This window comes from Theobroma umbraticum, unplaced genomic scaffold (assembly GCF_002168275.2).
Source record: "Theobroma umbraticum cultivar Fairchild unplaced genomic scaffold, ASM216827v3 scaffold_55.0, whole genome shotgun sequence".
Taxonomy (NCBI): Eukaryota; Viridiplantae; Streptophyta; class Magnoliopsida; order Malvales; family Malvaceae; genus Theobroma; species Theobroma umbraticum.
The window spans coordinates 3,502,583-3,517,362 of record NW_018397270.1 but is presented as its reverse complement, the minus strand read 5'-3'; the positions used below and the strand labels follow the sequence as shown (position 1 = coordinate 3,517,362).

Genomic DNA, 14,780 nt, shown 5'->3' with positions numbered 1-14,780 from the left:
GCCTACTCTCTAGTCAACTTTTTGACCATCCTTTTCACTTTAAAGTCAAGTCACCAATCCTTTTTCGCCACGTCATTTTTCAACCCTAATGTAATACCTTTTTCATAATTTATATTATTCTTTATCTTTATTATTTTGGATAAGCTCTATTCACTATCTTCATAATTTCAATTTTTTTTCATGATATTTTATAATATTTTCTTGCTTAACATCATCTATATATTTTTTTGCCAATATCACATAGATAATTTCTGATATTATCAAAAGATTAAATTTTTAATTTTATTCGATATAAGTTTACAAAAATATCATGAATAAATAAGTAAGGGTTAAATAGAAAATATTTTGATAATTTTATATCAATTAATATCGTGTAGATAATCTTTTATATTACAAAGTATTAGATTGTTAATTTTATTGATAAAATTATAAAAATATCGTTAAATGTAAATAAATAAATTAAGTTCAATCCCTAAGATTTTGAAAATGAAAGTGGTCTGCCTAGACCTGCCCAAGCCCAGTTCTGGGACATGAACGGACCGTAGCAAGCTTTTCACCCGAACGATAATCGGGCCGGGGCGGGTTAGGATTTTTATAAACCCACCCTTCTTTATCCAGTTTAAATTACCAAAATACTCCTGATACTTTTACTTAATATCTTTTACACCCTCATTTATATAAGATACCTAATTTTTTCCTTTCCCCTTTCTCACTCTCTGCCGCCAATCCCTCTTCTCTCAAACTCTCGAGGGTCTCTGCCGCCTCTTCACTCCGCACCACCGCCGCCGTTGCTCCATAGCTTCGCCGCCGTAGCTCTACTCCTTTTGGTGGGTAAGCTTCACTTTTATTGTTGATTCTTTTTGCTTCGTTTCTATTGGGTAAATTTCTTATTTATGTTTTTATTATATTAAACAGAAAAGATAATGGCGGAAGGGGAAGGACAACCAATGCCATATGTGTCAGAGGTAGTATTGAAGAAAAGGAAAATAAAAGATGAGTTGGCGATTACGAGGAAGACCCAGTTGGAGTTGGGTAAATATGGAGCGAAGAAAAGCAAGAAGCAATCCGATGTTCCTGACATCAAAAGACCCGAGCAGTTCATAAAGGAATTTAGAGCCCAGGTAATTATTACTGTATTTTCTTTTTTAGTTTACCATTCAAATTTACATTTTTTTTAAATGGGTTCTTACTGTTGATTTAAATGCAATTTTGTTTTGGAAAATTTATTACTTTTTTTACTGCTAATTAGTGTGGAATTCATTATAGTATTGTATTGTTACTTGGGTATAATAATAAGGGTATAAATGAGTGAAACTACTTGTTGCATACTCAAACTCGATTAGTTCATAGTTGGAGTGAAGCTGAAGCTCGACCTTTACTAGCTAAAGTAATGAATTGAGCCAAGTTCCAGTGTTTTAATACTGGGCTTGAGCAACCTGTGAGCCTAATGGAGCTTTTAAATTTTTAATATGTATATATATATATATATAATACAATATCCATGCATAAAGATGATATAGGAGTATTTATTTACATGTTTTCGAACTCTGTTCGAGTTTTGAACTGAAGCTTGAGCTGAGTTCAAGCTCCTTATTTGAGTAATGAAAACTGAGATTTGATTAAGTCTTGCGCAAGTAGCTTAATTTTCCTTTTTTTTTTCTTTTGGGAGCTGAGCTCGAGGATAGTACTGTAGCAGCACAGGTCACATATACCTATAGTGGTTGTGCCACTTCTGAAGGAAAATAAGATTATCTTAAATCTTTTCTTTTTTGGTGGTTTTAGGAGTTGGACCTAATCAGACTCAAACAGAGGGCAAAGAGACCAAAGTCAATGATATCAAAACCGAGATCAAAGTTGCTTTTCGTTATCCGTATACAAGGGTAGGTTACATTTTTCCCTTTGCCCTTTTTCAATATCTTTGCTTTTAATTCTTTCCATCTTTAATCTTTTGTATATATTTACTTTTACAGAAAAAATGACATGCATCCAAAAACTAGGAAGATCTTATACAACCTGAGGTTGAGGAGAGTTTTCAGTGGCGTCTTTGTGAAGGCAACTGAGGGTGTAATAGAAATGCTGCAGAAGGTGGAGCCATATGTCACATATGGGTATGAAAGCAACCTTTGTTCCTTTGCATTTCTTTTTTTTTTTGGTTAAGGTAACGTGCTGAATCTTATGAGGTGAAAACATTGTAAGGGGGTACTTCATGTGTGATGATGATTTTTATTCTCAAGTGTATGCTTATAATCGCTTTATGATGCTAGTTTTATTACCTACATTTTCATATCCTTTGTTTTGGGCCATCACTTTTAATTGCATGCTTAGATGCATTTGAATCACAATGCAAGAGGGTTTGCATGCACCTTGGGATAAGAAATGGCTTTGACCCATCTTTAAATGAACATGCATATCTTTCTTATTTTTTTGAAGTGAGTTATGAAACTTGCCATAGCTAATTGTTCTTAATCATCTTACTAGCTAGAAATACGAAGTGATCTGTTATTGGCCTTTTTGGTAATGGTATCAGCCATTGCTTTCTGTGAACTTTTTATCGAGCTAATATTGTATTACATTAATTTTTATCTTCCATCTATTAGTAACGTTATGTTGTGAACCTGTTAATGTGTTTAATAATTCAGATACTCTTATTTTGAGGTTGGTCGCCTATTAATTTGTAGTGGACCTCAGAGCTTTTAGCTTGGATAATTAAGGCATATGGCCTAGGCAGAGCCCACTAATGCACTCTGATTGAAAAGAGCTTCATGAGATTTTCTTTGTTGAGGATGTTTTGGAGGAATTTGCTACCTGCTGTAATTAGTGATCATCTGTCCTTAAGAAGAAAGAAAAACAAGGAGGACTCTTTGTCTAATTCTGAACCCATAATGGCTTTATTCTTATGCAGAAGTCCTCCTTTCGTCATTAGGTTCTAGTAGTGTATCGAAATATATAGGCCATATGTAATCATTGCTTATGGTGGAAAAATTTGTCAGATTATCATCCGTAATTTGCATAGAGATCATCTTGAATATATGTGGCATCAGTGAGTTGGAAATAATTGGCAGTTATGTGTCAAATTCAAACAGGCTTTGCTTTAGATAATTGTTAAAGGTTTTATAATGGTTGTAGGTATATGGCTGAGCCTTCATTAACTTAGGCTAGTTATGACAGTTTTGTTGCATTTAGATTGGCCACTTCCAGATTCAGTTAGACAGGTCAACTACATTATGCTTAGTTCTTTTGGTTTTGTTTCTTTAACTTATAGTTACCCCTAAGAATGTTGATTCATGGTTCTAAGATTGTTTCTTGCAGATATCCTAATCTTAAGAATGTGAAGGAGCTGATTTACAAGAAGGGCTATGCAAGGATCAACAAGAAAGCAGTTCCTCTGACAGATAATAATATTATTGAACAGGTATCATAGCTGTCTTAACCAAGTCTTAGCAAGAAGTTCCTAGTTTAACTTTGTCCACGGGTTCATAATGCTTGCAATTAAAACTCCTTTGTCAGGAATTGGGGAAGTATGGCATCATATGCATCGAAGATATTGTACACGAAATTGCAAATGTTGGTCCACATTTCAAGGACGTTAATCATTTTATGGGACCCCTTATGCTCAGTAAGCCAGGAGGAGTAATCCAAGGGAAGAAACAGCCATACAAGGAAGGAGGAGATGCCGGTAATCGTGAAGATGAAATCAATGACCTAATCAGCAAGATGAATTAGCTTGAATATTTTAGTTCCTACATATAAGAAAATTTTGATGTGTAGCTTTCAATGATCTGAAATGGAATGTAATCCAGCTTTGAATTGACAAACAACTTTGGTTTTGTTCATCTCTATAATCAATGCTAATTTATCATTTCTTACTTATTGGAGAGTTCCTATGGATGTTTATTCTTCTTTCTTTTTTTTTGGGCCCTTTTTGCCTTGTGGGGAGGGGGGATTTATAATTGGATTGTGCATTTTGCAAATCATAATAGTGTTTGGTTACTGAGAAACTTGGGGAAAGAGAAGGAAAATAATTAGAAATGAGAATTTCTAATCATTTATTATTATTGTAATTATTTTTATTTCTAATCATGTAGACAAATGTTGGTTTAGGCATTTGATTCGCTATGAAGTTTAAAGTTTAAAGTGAAAATGAAGCTTCTGTTTGCAAAATGTCCACTAGAATATTAATGGAAAGGGAGAGAATTCTACTTTAGGCCTCTGGGAAGAATCTGTTCTCAGTTCAACCAGAGATATGACACAAGTAATGAAGAATATAACATATCTGGAATTGAAATAGAGAAATCTGACACTGGGAAATGAAGAGGAACATATTCTGTTAATGAACCAACAAAATTGAGTTATATTTTTCCTTCTGGTATTTTACAGTGCAACCTATATTCCATAACCCTAAACATGACAGGTAGCTTTCTCTCTTGTCTGAGACGAAACCAAAATCCTATACATTGATTCTGTATAAGCAAAGAGTCAAAGGGGAAAAAAGAATAGAAAACCAGAGATAATCAAGAAACTTTTTCTGAGAAAGTAATTCCTATTAATTAATTTGCTGATCAGACCACTTCCAATTCATTGTATCTTGTTCTTGTTCTATCAGGGATGAGAATCTCTTCCATGCCCTTTCTCTTGTTAATGTTTTGTTGCATTTCTTTAGATCTTCCTTTCATCAGATGAGGCCTAAGCTTGTTTACATCTGATAATTGTACTGGCTTCAAGAAGAACTCTTCAGCTCCATCTTCCAAGCATCTGATTCAATCATTCAAAACCAATTCATGTCAGCTTACTGTAATCAAAACATTGAAAGTAATTGAATAGGAAATGCTATTTAAAACTTCTTTCATGGCAAAAAGGTTCCCTAACCTGCTAATTCTTGATGGGATATTCTCTGAAGACATGATGACAACTGGTATGTCTTTGAAAGATGAAGATCCCTTGATTCTTCTTAGGAGATCATAGCCTGTCATTCCTGGCATGCAGTAATCAGTGATGATCAGGTTGACTTCCACATCTTGCTGATGTTGATCCTCATCAAGAGAAACAGATGCAGGACTTGGATTCCTCTGTTCATCTTCATGACTGCTATTCAATCCAAGAAACTCCAAAGCCTTACTTCCAGAATCAACTGCAGTAACTGTAATCAAATCACAAACAGAAAACCAAAAATCAGTCTCCAAGCTTGGCACCTAAGGGTTGTAACCCTTGCTTAAGAAAGGTTTATAAAAAACAATATACCATGATAAGAAGAAGTCTTGAGAAGCCTTTCAATGAGCGTTCTATCAATGAGGCTGTCATCAACAGCAAGAACATGAAACTGGGCCTCAGTAACCATCCCCATAACTAGATAAAGATGTGATTCAACAAAGCAAAGAACAAAGACGAAGAAGAAAGATGTGAAGCAGAAGAATGTTGTAGGATGAGGATGAGGATGAGAATGGAGAGAAAGAAGAAATGGGGAGGTGAGTTTTAAATGGTTGGCCATATAGGGAAGATGGGCAAAATCCTTTTGGAAAATCTGACAGTTTGGAAAGCAAGATCCGGCAGATTTCATCCAGAATCTCCCGGATCTTCTAGGTTGATTTTTGAATTGGACAACAAGCAAAGAAGGTGGTGTGTTTTCCATTTTTAATAGTTTTCGAAAGACTTTAGAGACTTCCCTCAATAATACTCTCCTTGACCCTTTGATTAGCCCTTAGAGCCACAAATATTGGCCTTTCCCATGGGAGGTAAAGCCTACTGTTTCAGACCTTTCTCCATGCACGTGCTTCATATTTCTTAAATTATTTTTGCTAACAACCTCAAATTATATTTAATTTTTATGGGACTTTGTCTAAATCTTTTCTCTAAATAGAAAAATTTCCTTTTTAATTTGTAATTTAATTAAAATTATATAATTACATGACTTGGCCAAACTCTACGTAGGTCAAGATTCCTACATAAGATTTTTAAATAATTTTTTTTAAGGAAATGAGATATTAGCAAAGTGCATGCATTTTGACTTTTTTTAGTAAAAAAAATTAAAATCAAAAGATTAAAAAAATACTTATTTTTCTTTATTAACAAGTAGAAGACCTACCCATATTTATAAACTTTTAATATAAAACTCGTAAATTTTCATTGAAATCGAATCATTGAAGATATAACTAAAAATCGATATTACTTCTTAGTGATTATAAAATAATTTCATTTTATATTTTTATATTTTGATTTGACTTTAGATTTCCAGAGACATTCTTGCCCGCTTAATCACGATTCGTTAATATTCGTTTAATCAAACATGATCTCAATAAAAATATTCTTATACATAGTAATCAAATTTCGCAACCAATGCTATGAAAATACAGTCTTGAAGAAAAAAATATCTAAAATTATGCACGCCGTTTTATCTTTTGGTACGATTTTATTTTTTTAGTGACATTTGGTGCCTTACAACAACGAGATGGGAATGTAATCTTTAGGCAAAAGAGAAAAACAAAATATTTGCAGGGCCTACAATGGGGGTCCTTGGCAATGGAAATCAATTTCCATACCTACTTTTTCTTCTCACAATTTGCTTTTCTGGATACAGTAAATCTGCAAACAATTCCCCAACATATTTTCCTGGTGATTTCCCATGCTGTGTTTACATTCAAGGGAGCATTCGTGGGTCCTTTGCATTGAAAACTTTTATTAGGAAACTTCAATTCAAATCATTAGGTTTTCCAACACTTCGTGTCTGTATCAACAGTCTTTGTTGCTTAGTCAATCATTGTTTTTCTTTATTCTTTTTTGGCCAAATTGAAACATGTCTTAGGCTGTGATTGTCTTGTGGGAAAAAGGATTAAATCTAAAATTATTTCAAGGAAATTATTAGAAACAATAAAAGAATAAATAAAATGAGTCACTTGCTTTATATTTTTTTTTCTAGTGTCTAATCACTAATAAAAGAAATATTAATTATCCGAAACGAAAATATTTCTATCGAGAAAAATCCGTCCGAATAATTTTTTTAGATTTCCATCAAATTTTCGACAGAATTATTTTTTTTTATATTCTCGATGAATTTATAACGGAATTTTTCAACGGGCATATTTCAAACAAAATTTTTATTAAAAATTTATGTTTTCTCCTTTTTCCTAAAAAAAAAAAATCTTACAGGTAAAATCAGTTTCAAGATATTCTATTTGATATTACTATGGATATCTGCATCTCCTACAAAAGGCCATTTGTAAAGGAGAAATAGAAATCAGACACGTTTTCAGTGGAAACTCATCAAAACATTCCAAATTACCAAATTTTATCAATCAACTTGTATCTGTATCAAGATTTTCTATCACAAATATCCGCATTTTTCTATGGGATTTTACCTGCTAAGATTTCCCAATGTCATATTTTATTTTAATTATTTTGTTAAATTTTTTATTAAAAAAATCTAATATAAATATATGAAATCCAAAGCTTCTCGGAAAGGAGGGGAGTGTTCTATGTGGCTAGTCTATTCTTTGGACAACCGGCTACTCATAATATACTCTTTGATGCATTATTATTTAAAATCAATTTTTTTTAATTTTTATAAAAAATAAAATATAAATATATAAAAAATCAAAGGCTCTCGCATAAGAGGAAAGTATCCTATGTGGATGGTCTCTTTTTGTGACAAGTGGCTATACTCGCATACGTGTCAATATATGTATGCTCTTTAATGCATTATTCAAAATTAAAATAAAAATAAAAATAATATCAAGTAATTTATTATAATAGCCATTATTATTACTTTCCATATAAATCACTCCCATTTTAAATTATAATTACATTTAACTTATATATTTTTGGAAAAAATTTACATGTATTTTAAACTTTAGCATTTTTAGTCACTGCTACGTTTAAAAATTTGATATTGGGATTTCCCAATTATCATTAAATTTTGCTTTTTAATTTTTCTTTTATTTTAGATTATAATTCATTATGCAAATGCTTTTTTTTAAAATGCCTTATGCTTTTAATTATTTGTTTTAAGAAAATTCAAGAATTTCTTCATTTATAAAATCTAATGGACAGTGTAATTAAGACTATCAACTTTTTTATTATTTAATTTTATTGTCACATATTTTTTATTTCTTAATTTATTTTTTTACCATTATTGTTTCAATTATATTTTTCTTTGGATTATTCAAAGGAAAATTATCGTATTAATCTTGATGTAGATTGTTTCATTATTTTTTTTAGTTCAGTTTTGATTTTGTGTTTTCGGATATTTGTTGATGAAAATTAATTAATTTTTCTTTTCCTTTAATACATTTGCAAATTTTCCATAGTAAAAACGAAAAGATATAATGATAAGAACATGAACAATAAAGAAGATATAATAGAAATCAGACACGTTTTCAATGGAAAATAAACAAAAGATTCTAAATTACCAAATTATCTCAATCAATTTATATCTGTATGAAGATTTTCTATCACAAATCTCTTCATTTTTTTTATGGGATTTACCTACTAAGATTTTTCACTGTCATATTTCATTTTAATTTTTTCTTAAAATTTTCATTAAAAAATCTGATATAAATATTTAAAAAAGTTGAAAGCTTCTTGCAAAAGAAAAAAAATATTCTATGCGGATAGTCTGTTCTTTTCGACAACCGGCTACTCATGCTTGTTGATGCCTAGACACTTACCACGAATGAGATGCTCGTATATAAAATGTACCCTTTTTTTTTTTTCATAGTTAAACACAAAAAAAAACAAGGTATGCACCGAAAAATATTTCTAGGCTCAATATATGTACCTTGTTACCCATATATTTGTCACATTGTATCATGAATTTACATGAAACAAACCAATTTTTTAAATATAACTTTCCATACACTCACATAGAAGAAAAAAAAGTATAATTAGATTAAATATTTTGGGTCATAAAATAACCTCATTTAATAGTAATTTTCTTAAACTTCTTTTTATTAGTATATGCAAGCATCGAATACCCCCGATGGTTAGAATCTGCTCAAATTTAACGATCTCGAATTGAATTTTTATAATACAAGATATTCGATTTACGATACGAAAGTACTCGCATGCATCTCATTGTATAATTTAATATTAATTTGCATAAATTTCTTTTGTTAGTATACGTTTGCCTCAAATGCCCAAGTGCGTCAAGTACTCAATGGTTAGAATTTGCTTAAATTTGAAAATCTCCGTTTTAACTTTTATGATATCAGAGATTAGATTTATGATACGAAAGTACCTACTTGCATCTTCTGTACTTTAAATTTTAAAGTTAATAGACATTAAATATTCATATAAATAAAAAAATCAGTGTACCCAGAGGCACCAACTTCAAATTGCTTTGGACACCTACATTGTTGCATATAAAAATTTGAAGAGTTTTCACTTTATTGATATGCAAAGTATGACCACTTGCTACTATATCCCCTCGGATTCTTCCTCACCCCAACTCACTTTTTCTTCCCCTCTTTTTGTCTAAAAATGCAAATGAATTATGCTTATGGTCATTGTCTCCACCATTGTCTAACTCAATTATTAATTATATATATTTTTGTTCTGTTTCTTTGAATGGTCAAGATCAATCAATATAATGAAGGAAAACCCTTAATTATAATCTTGGGTTTGGTTTGATTAATGTGGGAAAAACAGGTTGGAAGAGGGATCCCAAAAGATGGGAAGAGTGGGTGAGGTTTGGACCCATCAAAATCCTAAGAGGGATATGGTGATTTCAGGTGCCAGACTTTTCCAAAGTGGGAAAATCATGTGCTCTAGCTTAGCTCCCTTCCAAATCAAGTCTTCTCTTTCAAAATGCTTTTCACTAGTGATTCTTTTTATCGTCACTCATTTTCGTACTTAAGGTATCATTATTACTATAATAAACTAGAGAAATGAAATATATGGGATAATGTACTGAAAAGAATTTGGATAATCGAGATAATTTTTTCTTGAAATTTTCGTATTTTATTTTATAGCAAAACGGTGTTATCGATGATATAAAATAAATTAAACAATATTTAACCATTGATGTATACTTTCTTGAACTATATTTTCTTTTAAACATGAGTTTAAGATTCAAATTTTGCAATTCATAAGGATGTATAATGTATAATGACCTATGAAAATTAGGTGCCTTTATAACCACAATTGTTTTGAAATACTCTGCAAATTCATGAATATTTTCAAAATTATCAAGGATCTTTTCTCCCCCAAAAGTTGTCAAGAAATTAACAATAAAATTTTCATGGTTGTTTAGAAATCTTTTGAAGGACTCATTTACATGCCAATGGACATACATTTTCTTTATTGTTTCCTTTAATTTTTTAAGAAATTTGAAATGAATTTGTAGGTTAGATAATTTGTTTGCTTTCTTTCTTTTCCTTTGGTTAAACATCTAGTCAATTTAGTTGAACCACTTAATTAGAATTCTGGTGCTTAAGCATGATCTTTCCATGGACCTAGCTACCAAATGAAGAAACATTATTTCCATGAAGGAACCATACCATGACATTTTCCTGCCCCTGAATTCCAAGTGTGGTGATCAATGCATTTGCAACCAAAATCAAGAGGTATATCAAGAGTACTAATATACTTTTTTTTAAAAAAAAAAAATTACATTCCTTCACTACATGGACATCACATGAACCTCGACTAGCTGACGGAACAGCTGGGAGACCCAAGATAAGACACGAGCGTCGTGAGTACTAATATACTTAATTTGCCTAACATAATAGCTGGTTTATATCTGGTATTATGGGAGTGGGATGAAGGAAAAATAAAACTAATATATATATATGTTTATGAAACCTTGGGTCTTAGTCAGACTTTGAAGATTCATATTATTTAGGCTTAAAATTTACAGATGGTTCAAATGTTGGACACAGTTTCCAATTTTATCTTCTTATACATATGTTTGTTTAAATTACTATAACATATACAACTTGAACTCCTCGTTCAATGTTGTTATATGTGATATTCTATTTGTTTATTTGATAATATTCTTGCTCTCTTTTGATTTTTATGTATAATAAGACATAAAATCTTTCTTTGGGGGAAGCAAATAGAGCAAGTTGGCAATAAAATAAAAGAGAAAATATTAATGGGGTTGGTCCAAGAGCTGTCTCGTTATGATCAATGTCATTTTGAGAGAGATTAACTTGGTTAGAATGTACTGATGATATAAGCATTAAGGTTCCCAAATCAAAGCAAGCAATAAATTTTGTCTGGTTTTGTGCCTATGTGGATAAATTATTAAGAAAAATTATACCAGTCATTAAGAATCCAAAGAGAACATCAAATTAATTAATTGAAGATTTTATCTTCATGTGTTTTGATTTAATTTCTAAAAAATTAGTGAAGGAAAGCTGTTGTTCACCTAGAGTATACAGATACTTGATCGTATCGAGTCGAATTTAAAAAAAAAATACAACAAGATTTATAAAATGAAAGAGAAGTAATTATTTTTGTTTATACAATTTAAGCTCAATAAACATATATCTTATGCATATTAATGATGTTGACGAGTAACAAAATTTTGATATTTTTTTTGGTCTTCAATTTCAGAATTAAAATTAAAAAAATTGTAGCAAGTGAGTGATTGATAACAGTACGTGGATAGGCACTTGGAATTGTTCCAAGCAGATACATATACATGTGTAATTGACAGGAATTATTAGATGAATCACATGGCATGTCACTTCCTCCTTATGATTTTCTCGAATCCAAATTGAAGAGCTGCCATACCCTGCTCTGTCCCCTCTATCTCAATAAACAATACCCTTTTGAGGGACCATAAGCATCTCTATTTATTTATGTGAGGACATTTTTTTTACTTATTGAATCGATTTTTTGAATTGAAAGATACATACATTTATAATTGAGTTATATATTTTTGTATTGCATGAAGATATAGTCATTATATATAATAATATGATCAAATGTGATGGAGCGAGGTGAGATTTAGATAAAAATTTTAATTAAATTTGAATTATGGTATTATTTTTATGTAAAAATAAAAGATACTGTCATCATATTTACAATAGAATAATTAAAAAATATAAAACCTTGTTGATTGATGAGTCTAAATTGTGATGAACATTACGTACTCAAGTCATAAAATAAATTGTGAAGAACATTACGTACTTAAGTCATAAAAAAATTATAATAATAGACAGAGCTTATGTAATTGAAAGAAAAGATATTCGAATCTTATTTTTTAGATAAAAAAAGTATACATTAACCAATAAATTAAATGATTGAGTATATAATTGTAAACTATAATTAATAGACTTGAACCATATCTTCTTAGAAATGCATTAAATAAACCTTGTTGATTGATTACTCTAAATTGAGAAGAACATTACATACTTAAGTCATAAAAAAAAATTAATCTGTAATAACAGACAGTGGATAATCCCATTACATGATTGTAGACTATGGTTAATAGACTTTTAAGTCATTAGCAAAGAACCATAGATTCTTACAAAGACATTAAATAGAGAAACACAACCTCTTAAAACCTCGACTACCACCCTTTGTGCTGGAAAGTATCACTACTGCCAATCGAAAACAACAGTGTGAAGAAGTCAAAGAAGTCACATGGCCCATAGAAGAATCGAAGCAGCCAACAGAATTTCAATGCATCACCGGTTTCAAAGAACAGAGCTGGAAAATAAGTAGAACACTACTTACAATGAAGTGTGAAGATTGCCATTTAGACGATACAAAGATTTTTAATGCTTCAGAGTACTGCACCAAGTTCCACAAAGTTTCATTGTGCACTCCTACAGATTTTGAAATCATAGCCTTCATTTCTCAACCAAATCATTTTGCAACACCCTACCTATACCAGCCTTCCCTGGATTCCCCCTAACAGCCCCATCAATATTAAATTTCAACCACCTTTCAGGGGCACAATCAGAGACGGCTTAATAACCACAAAGGTCTAAAATTAAATATTTAAATAAAATCTTTTTTTATTGAAATTAAGAAAAAAAATTTATTAAAATTTTTGGTTAAATTTCTAATTTAATATATATAAATAAATTATCATATAAAACAAAGATAATATAATAATATAATATAAACTCTAAATTAAAAAAAAATTACAAAGATTAAAATAATAGTATCTAATTATTAAATACTTATTACAAATAAAAAATGAGACTCATAACTTTATGAAAATAATATTATAATAAACTTTTTACGTATTCTTTGAAAAAAAATTGAAGTAAAAAATAAAAAAAATCAAATGAGAAAAGAAAATTTTAAAATTAGATATTATAAATTAAAAAAAATTAATTTTATATATAAACAATAGCTATTGAAGATAAGTAAATACGTTAATTGATTGAAAATAGAAGAAATAGTTATTGGAGATCATTGAACACATATTAATGTTAGTTGATTGAAAATAATAAAAATAATTAAAAATTAATAGTATGATAGGAATTGAGAAGTGATAAAAAATTTATATTTATTAAGTATATAATTAAAAAAAAAGAGAATATATTATTTTATTAATTATTTTGACTTTTACGTAAAAAAAAGTCAAATAATTAAGAATTAATAAGAATACGAAAGAAAGATAAAATATATATTTATTAAGTCTAACAGAATACATAGATATTTTATTATTTAATATATAATTAATTAAATTATTATTATAAAATTAGAGATCTATAAAAATTTGGGTCCTAAAGTCGGCTACTTGGGTGGCTTCCCCTTGAGCGGTCACTAGGCACAATCCAATCCACCACGATTGTAACTTTAGGGCTATTACCAGGAACTTTCGCTAAATTCGACGAAAGCAGAATGTTTAATGTAAAACTGGCTATCCTTGGCCATCTGGCACGAGTCCAAGAATCGACACGAACCTTCACTAAATCAAAAACTTGCTCCAGCTTGCCTCTATGCACAATTTCAATCCTAAATAGCCCACACAGACTAAAAAATAGCAAAAAATGACATATCCCATAGCTCTCTACCGCTTCTTTAATCACAACCCCTTTACAAGCAAGAAGAAAACTCCTAGCATCCCTTGAAGAGGACCATGGGAATCCCCATAATCTGATTCATGATTATCATAGTTTCCAAGTCTCACGACAAGTAAAATCTAATGCCTCTTAACTCCGCATTACATATAGCACACATACCCATACTTCTGTTCAACAAGCATCTCTTAATTAATCCACACTTAACTGCAACCTTACCAAGCATAACTTTGGCATGTAAACACCTCTAATTGATGGAACCAAACCACATCAAACCAACTTCCACACTTCATCACTCACACTAGTCTCATTCCACACCGCCATAAAAAGAGACCTTGTAGAATACTTTCCATTAATTTCTCGTTTCCATACCAACTTATCTTTTAGACACATATCCAAAGGCCAATCTCTAAGTAGGTTTAAAAAAAGATCTCTTTGACTCATTTTCCACCTGATTACTCCCCTTAGAAATTCAATATTTCAAACCCATTCATTCCTAACCCACAAACCTTCCCACTTTTGTTAACCAATAAGACGTACATCCTAGGAAAACTTTCTCTTAGAATGAACCCCTCAATCCACTTATCATCCCAGAAAAATACACTTCGCCCATTACCAATAATTACTCCAAAGCTCGATGTAACCTACATAAAAAAATTGCTAATAGGAGAAAGGGGACTGATAATATTGCTTCACAATATAAAGTAATTCTTGTTAATGATAGAATTCATAAGTAGTGTCGAAGGGTCACCTCCAACCTTCCGATCAACAATCGCTCTCCACAGACTTCCTTTCTCATTCCCA

General features: G+C 30.7%; 2 protein-coding genes across 3 annotated transcripts; one reads left to right on the top strand and one right to left on the bottom strand.

The window, feature by feature from the left end:
• Positions 1-684: 684 nt before the first annotated feature.
• On the top strand, positions 685-3,870 carry LOC110426213 (Ribosomal protein L30/L7 family protein). 2 transcript variants are annotated; one of them, XM_021441388.1, is made up of 6 exons: positions 685-827; positions 916-1,121; positions 1,783-1,880; positions 1,971-2,108; positions 3,310-3,412; positions 3,508-3,870. In XM_021441388.1, the coding sequence occupies exons 2-6, from the start codon at positions 924-926 to the stop codon at positions 3,721-3,723; spliced, it is 753 nt and encodes a 250-aa protein (XP_021297063.1). In that variant the 5' UTR covers positions 685-827; positions 916-923; the 3' UTR covers positions 3,724-3,870. The 2 variants fall into 2 exon arrangements, with proteins under 2 accessions (XP_021297063.1, XP_021297064.1); XM_021441389.1 differs by having other exon boundaries at positions 687-831.
• A 452-nt stretch (positions 3,871-4,322) lies between these two features.
• Positions 4,323-5,672, bottom strand: LOC110426193 (two-component response regulator ORR9-like). The gene is made up of 3 exons (XM_021441356.2): positions 5,239-5,672; positions 4,867-5,137; positions 4,323-4,752 (listed from the first exon to the last, which is right to left on the bottom strand). Exons 1-3 carry the CDS (start codon positions 5,624-5,626, stop codon positions 4,560-4,562), a joined length of 852 nt encoding a protein of 283 aa, XP_021297031.1. The 5' UTR covers positions 5,627-5,672; the 3' UTR covers positions 4,323-4,559.
• Between the last annotated feature and the right edge of the window lie 9,108 nt (positions 5,673-14,780).

Excerpts from the sequence above, each read along its gene's own strand:
- LOC110426213 (XM_021441388.1), top strand. The coding sequence starts at position 924 with ATGGCGGAAGGGGAAGGACAACCAATGCCATATGTGTCAGAGGTAGTA. Across the intron at positions 1,881-1,970 it reads TTCGTTATCCGTATACAAGG|AAAAAATGACATGCATCCAA; the intron begins GTAGGTTACATT and ends TTACTTTTACAG. Across the intron at positions 2,109-3,309 it reads GAGCCATATGTCACATATGG|ATATCCTAATCTTAAGAATG; the intron begins GTATGAAAGCAA and ends TGTTTCTTGCAG.
- LOC110426193 (XM_021441356.2), bottom strand. The coding sequence starts at position 5,626 with ATGGAAAACACACCACCTTCTTTGCTTGTTGTCCAATTCAAAAATCAA. Across the intron at positions 5,138-5,238 it reads CAAGACTTCTTCTTATCATG|TTACTGCAGTTGATTCTGGA; the intron begins GTATATTGTTTT and ends ATTTGATTACAG. Across the intron at positions 4,753-4,866 it reads ATCCCATCAAGAATTAGCAG|ATGCTTGGAAGATGGAGCTG; the intron begins GTTAGGGAACCT and ends TGATTGAATCAG.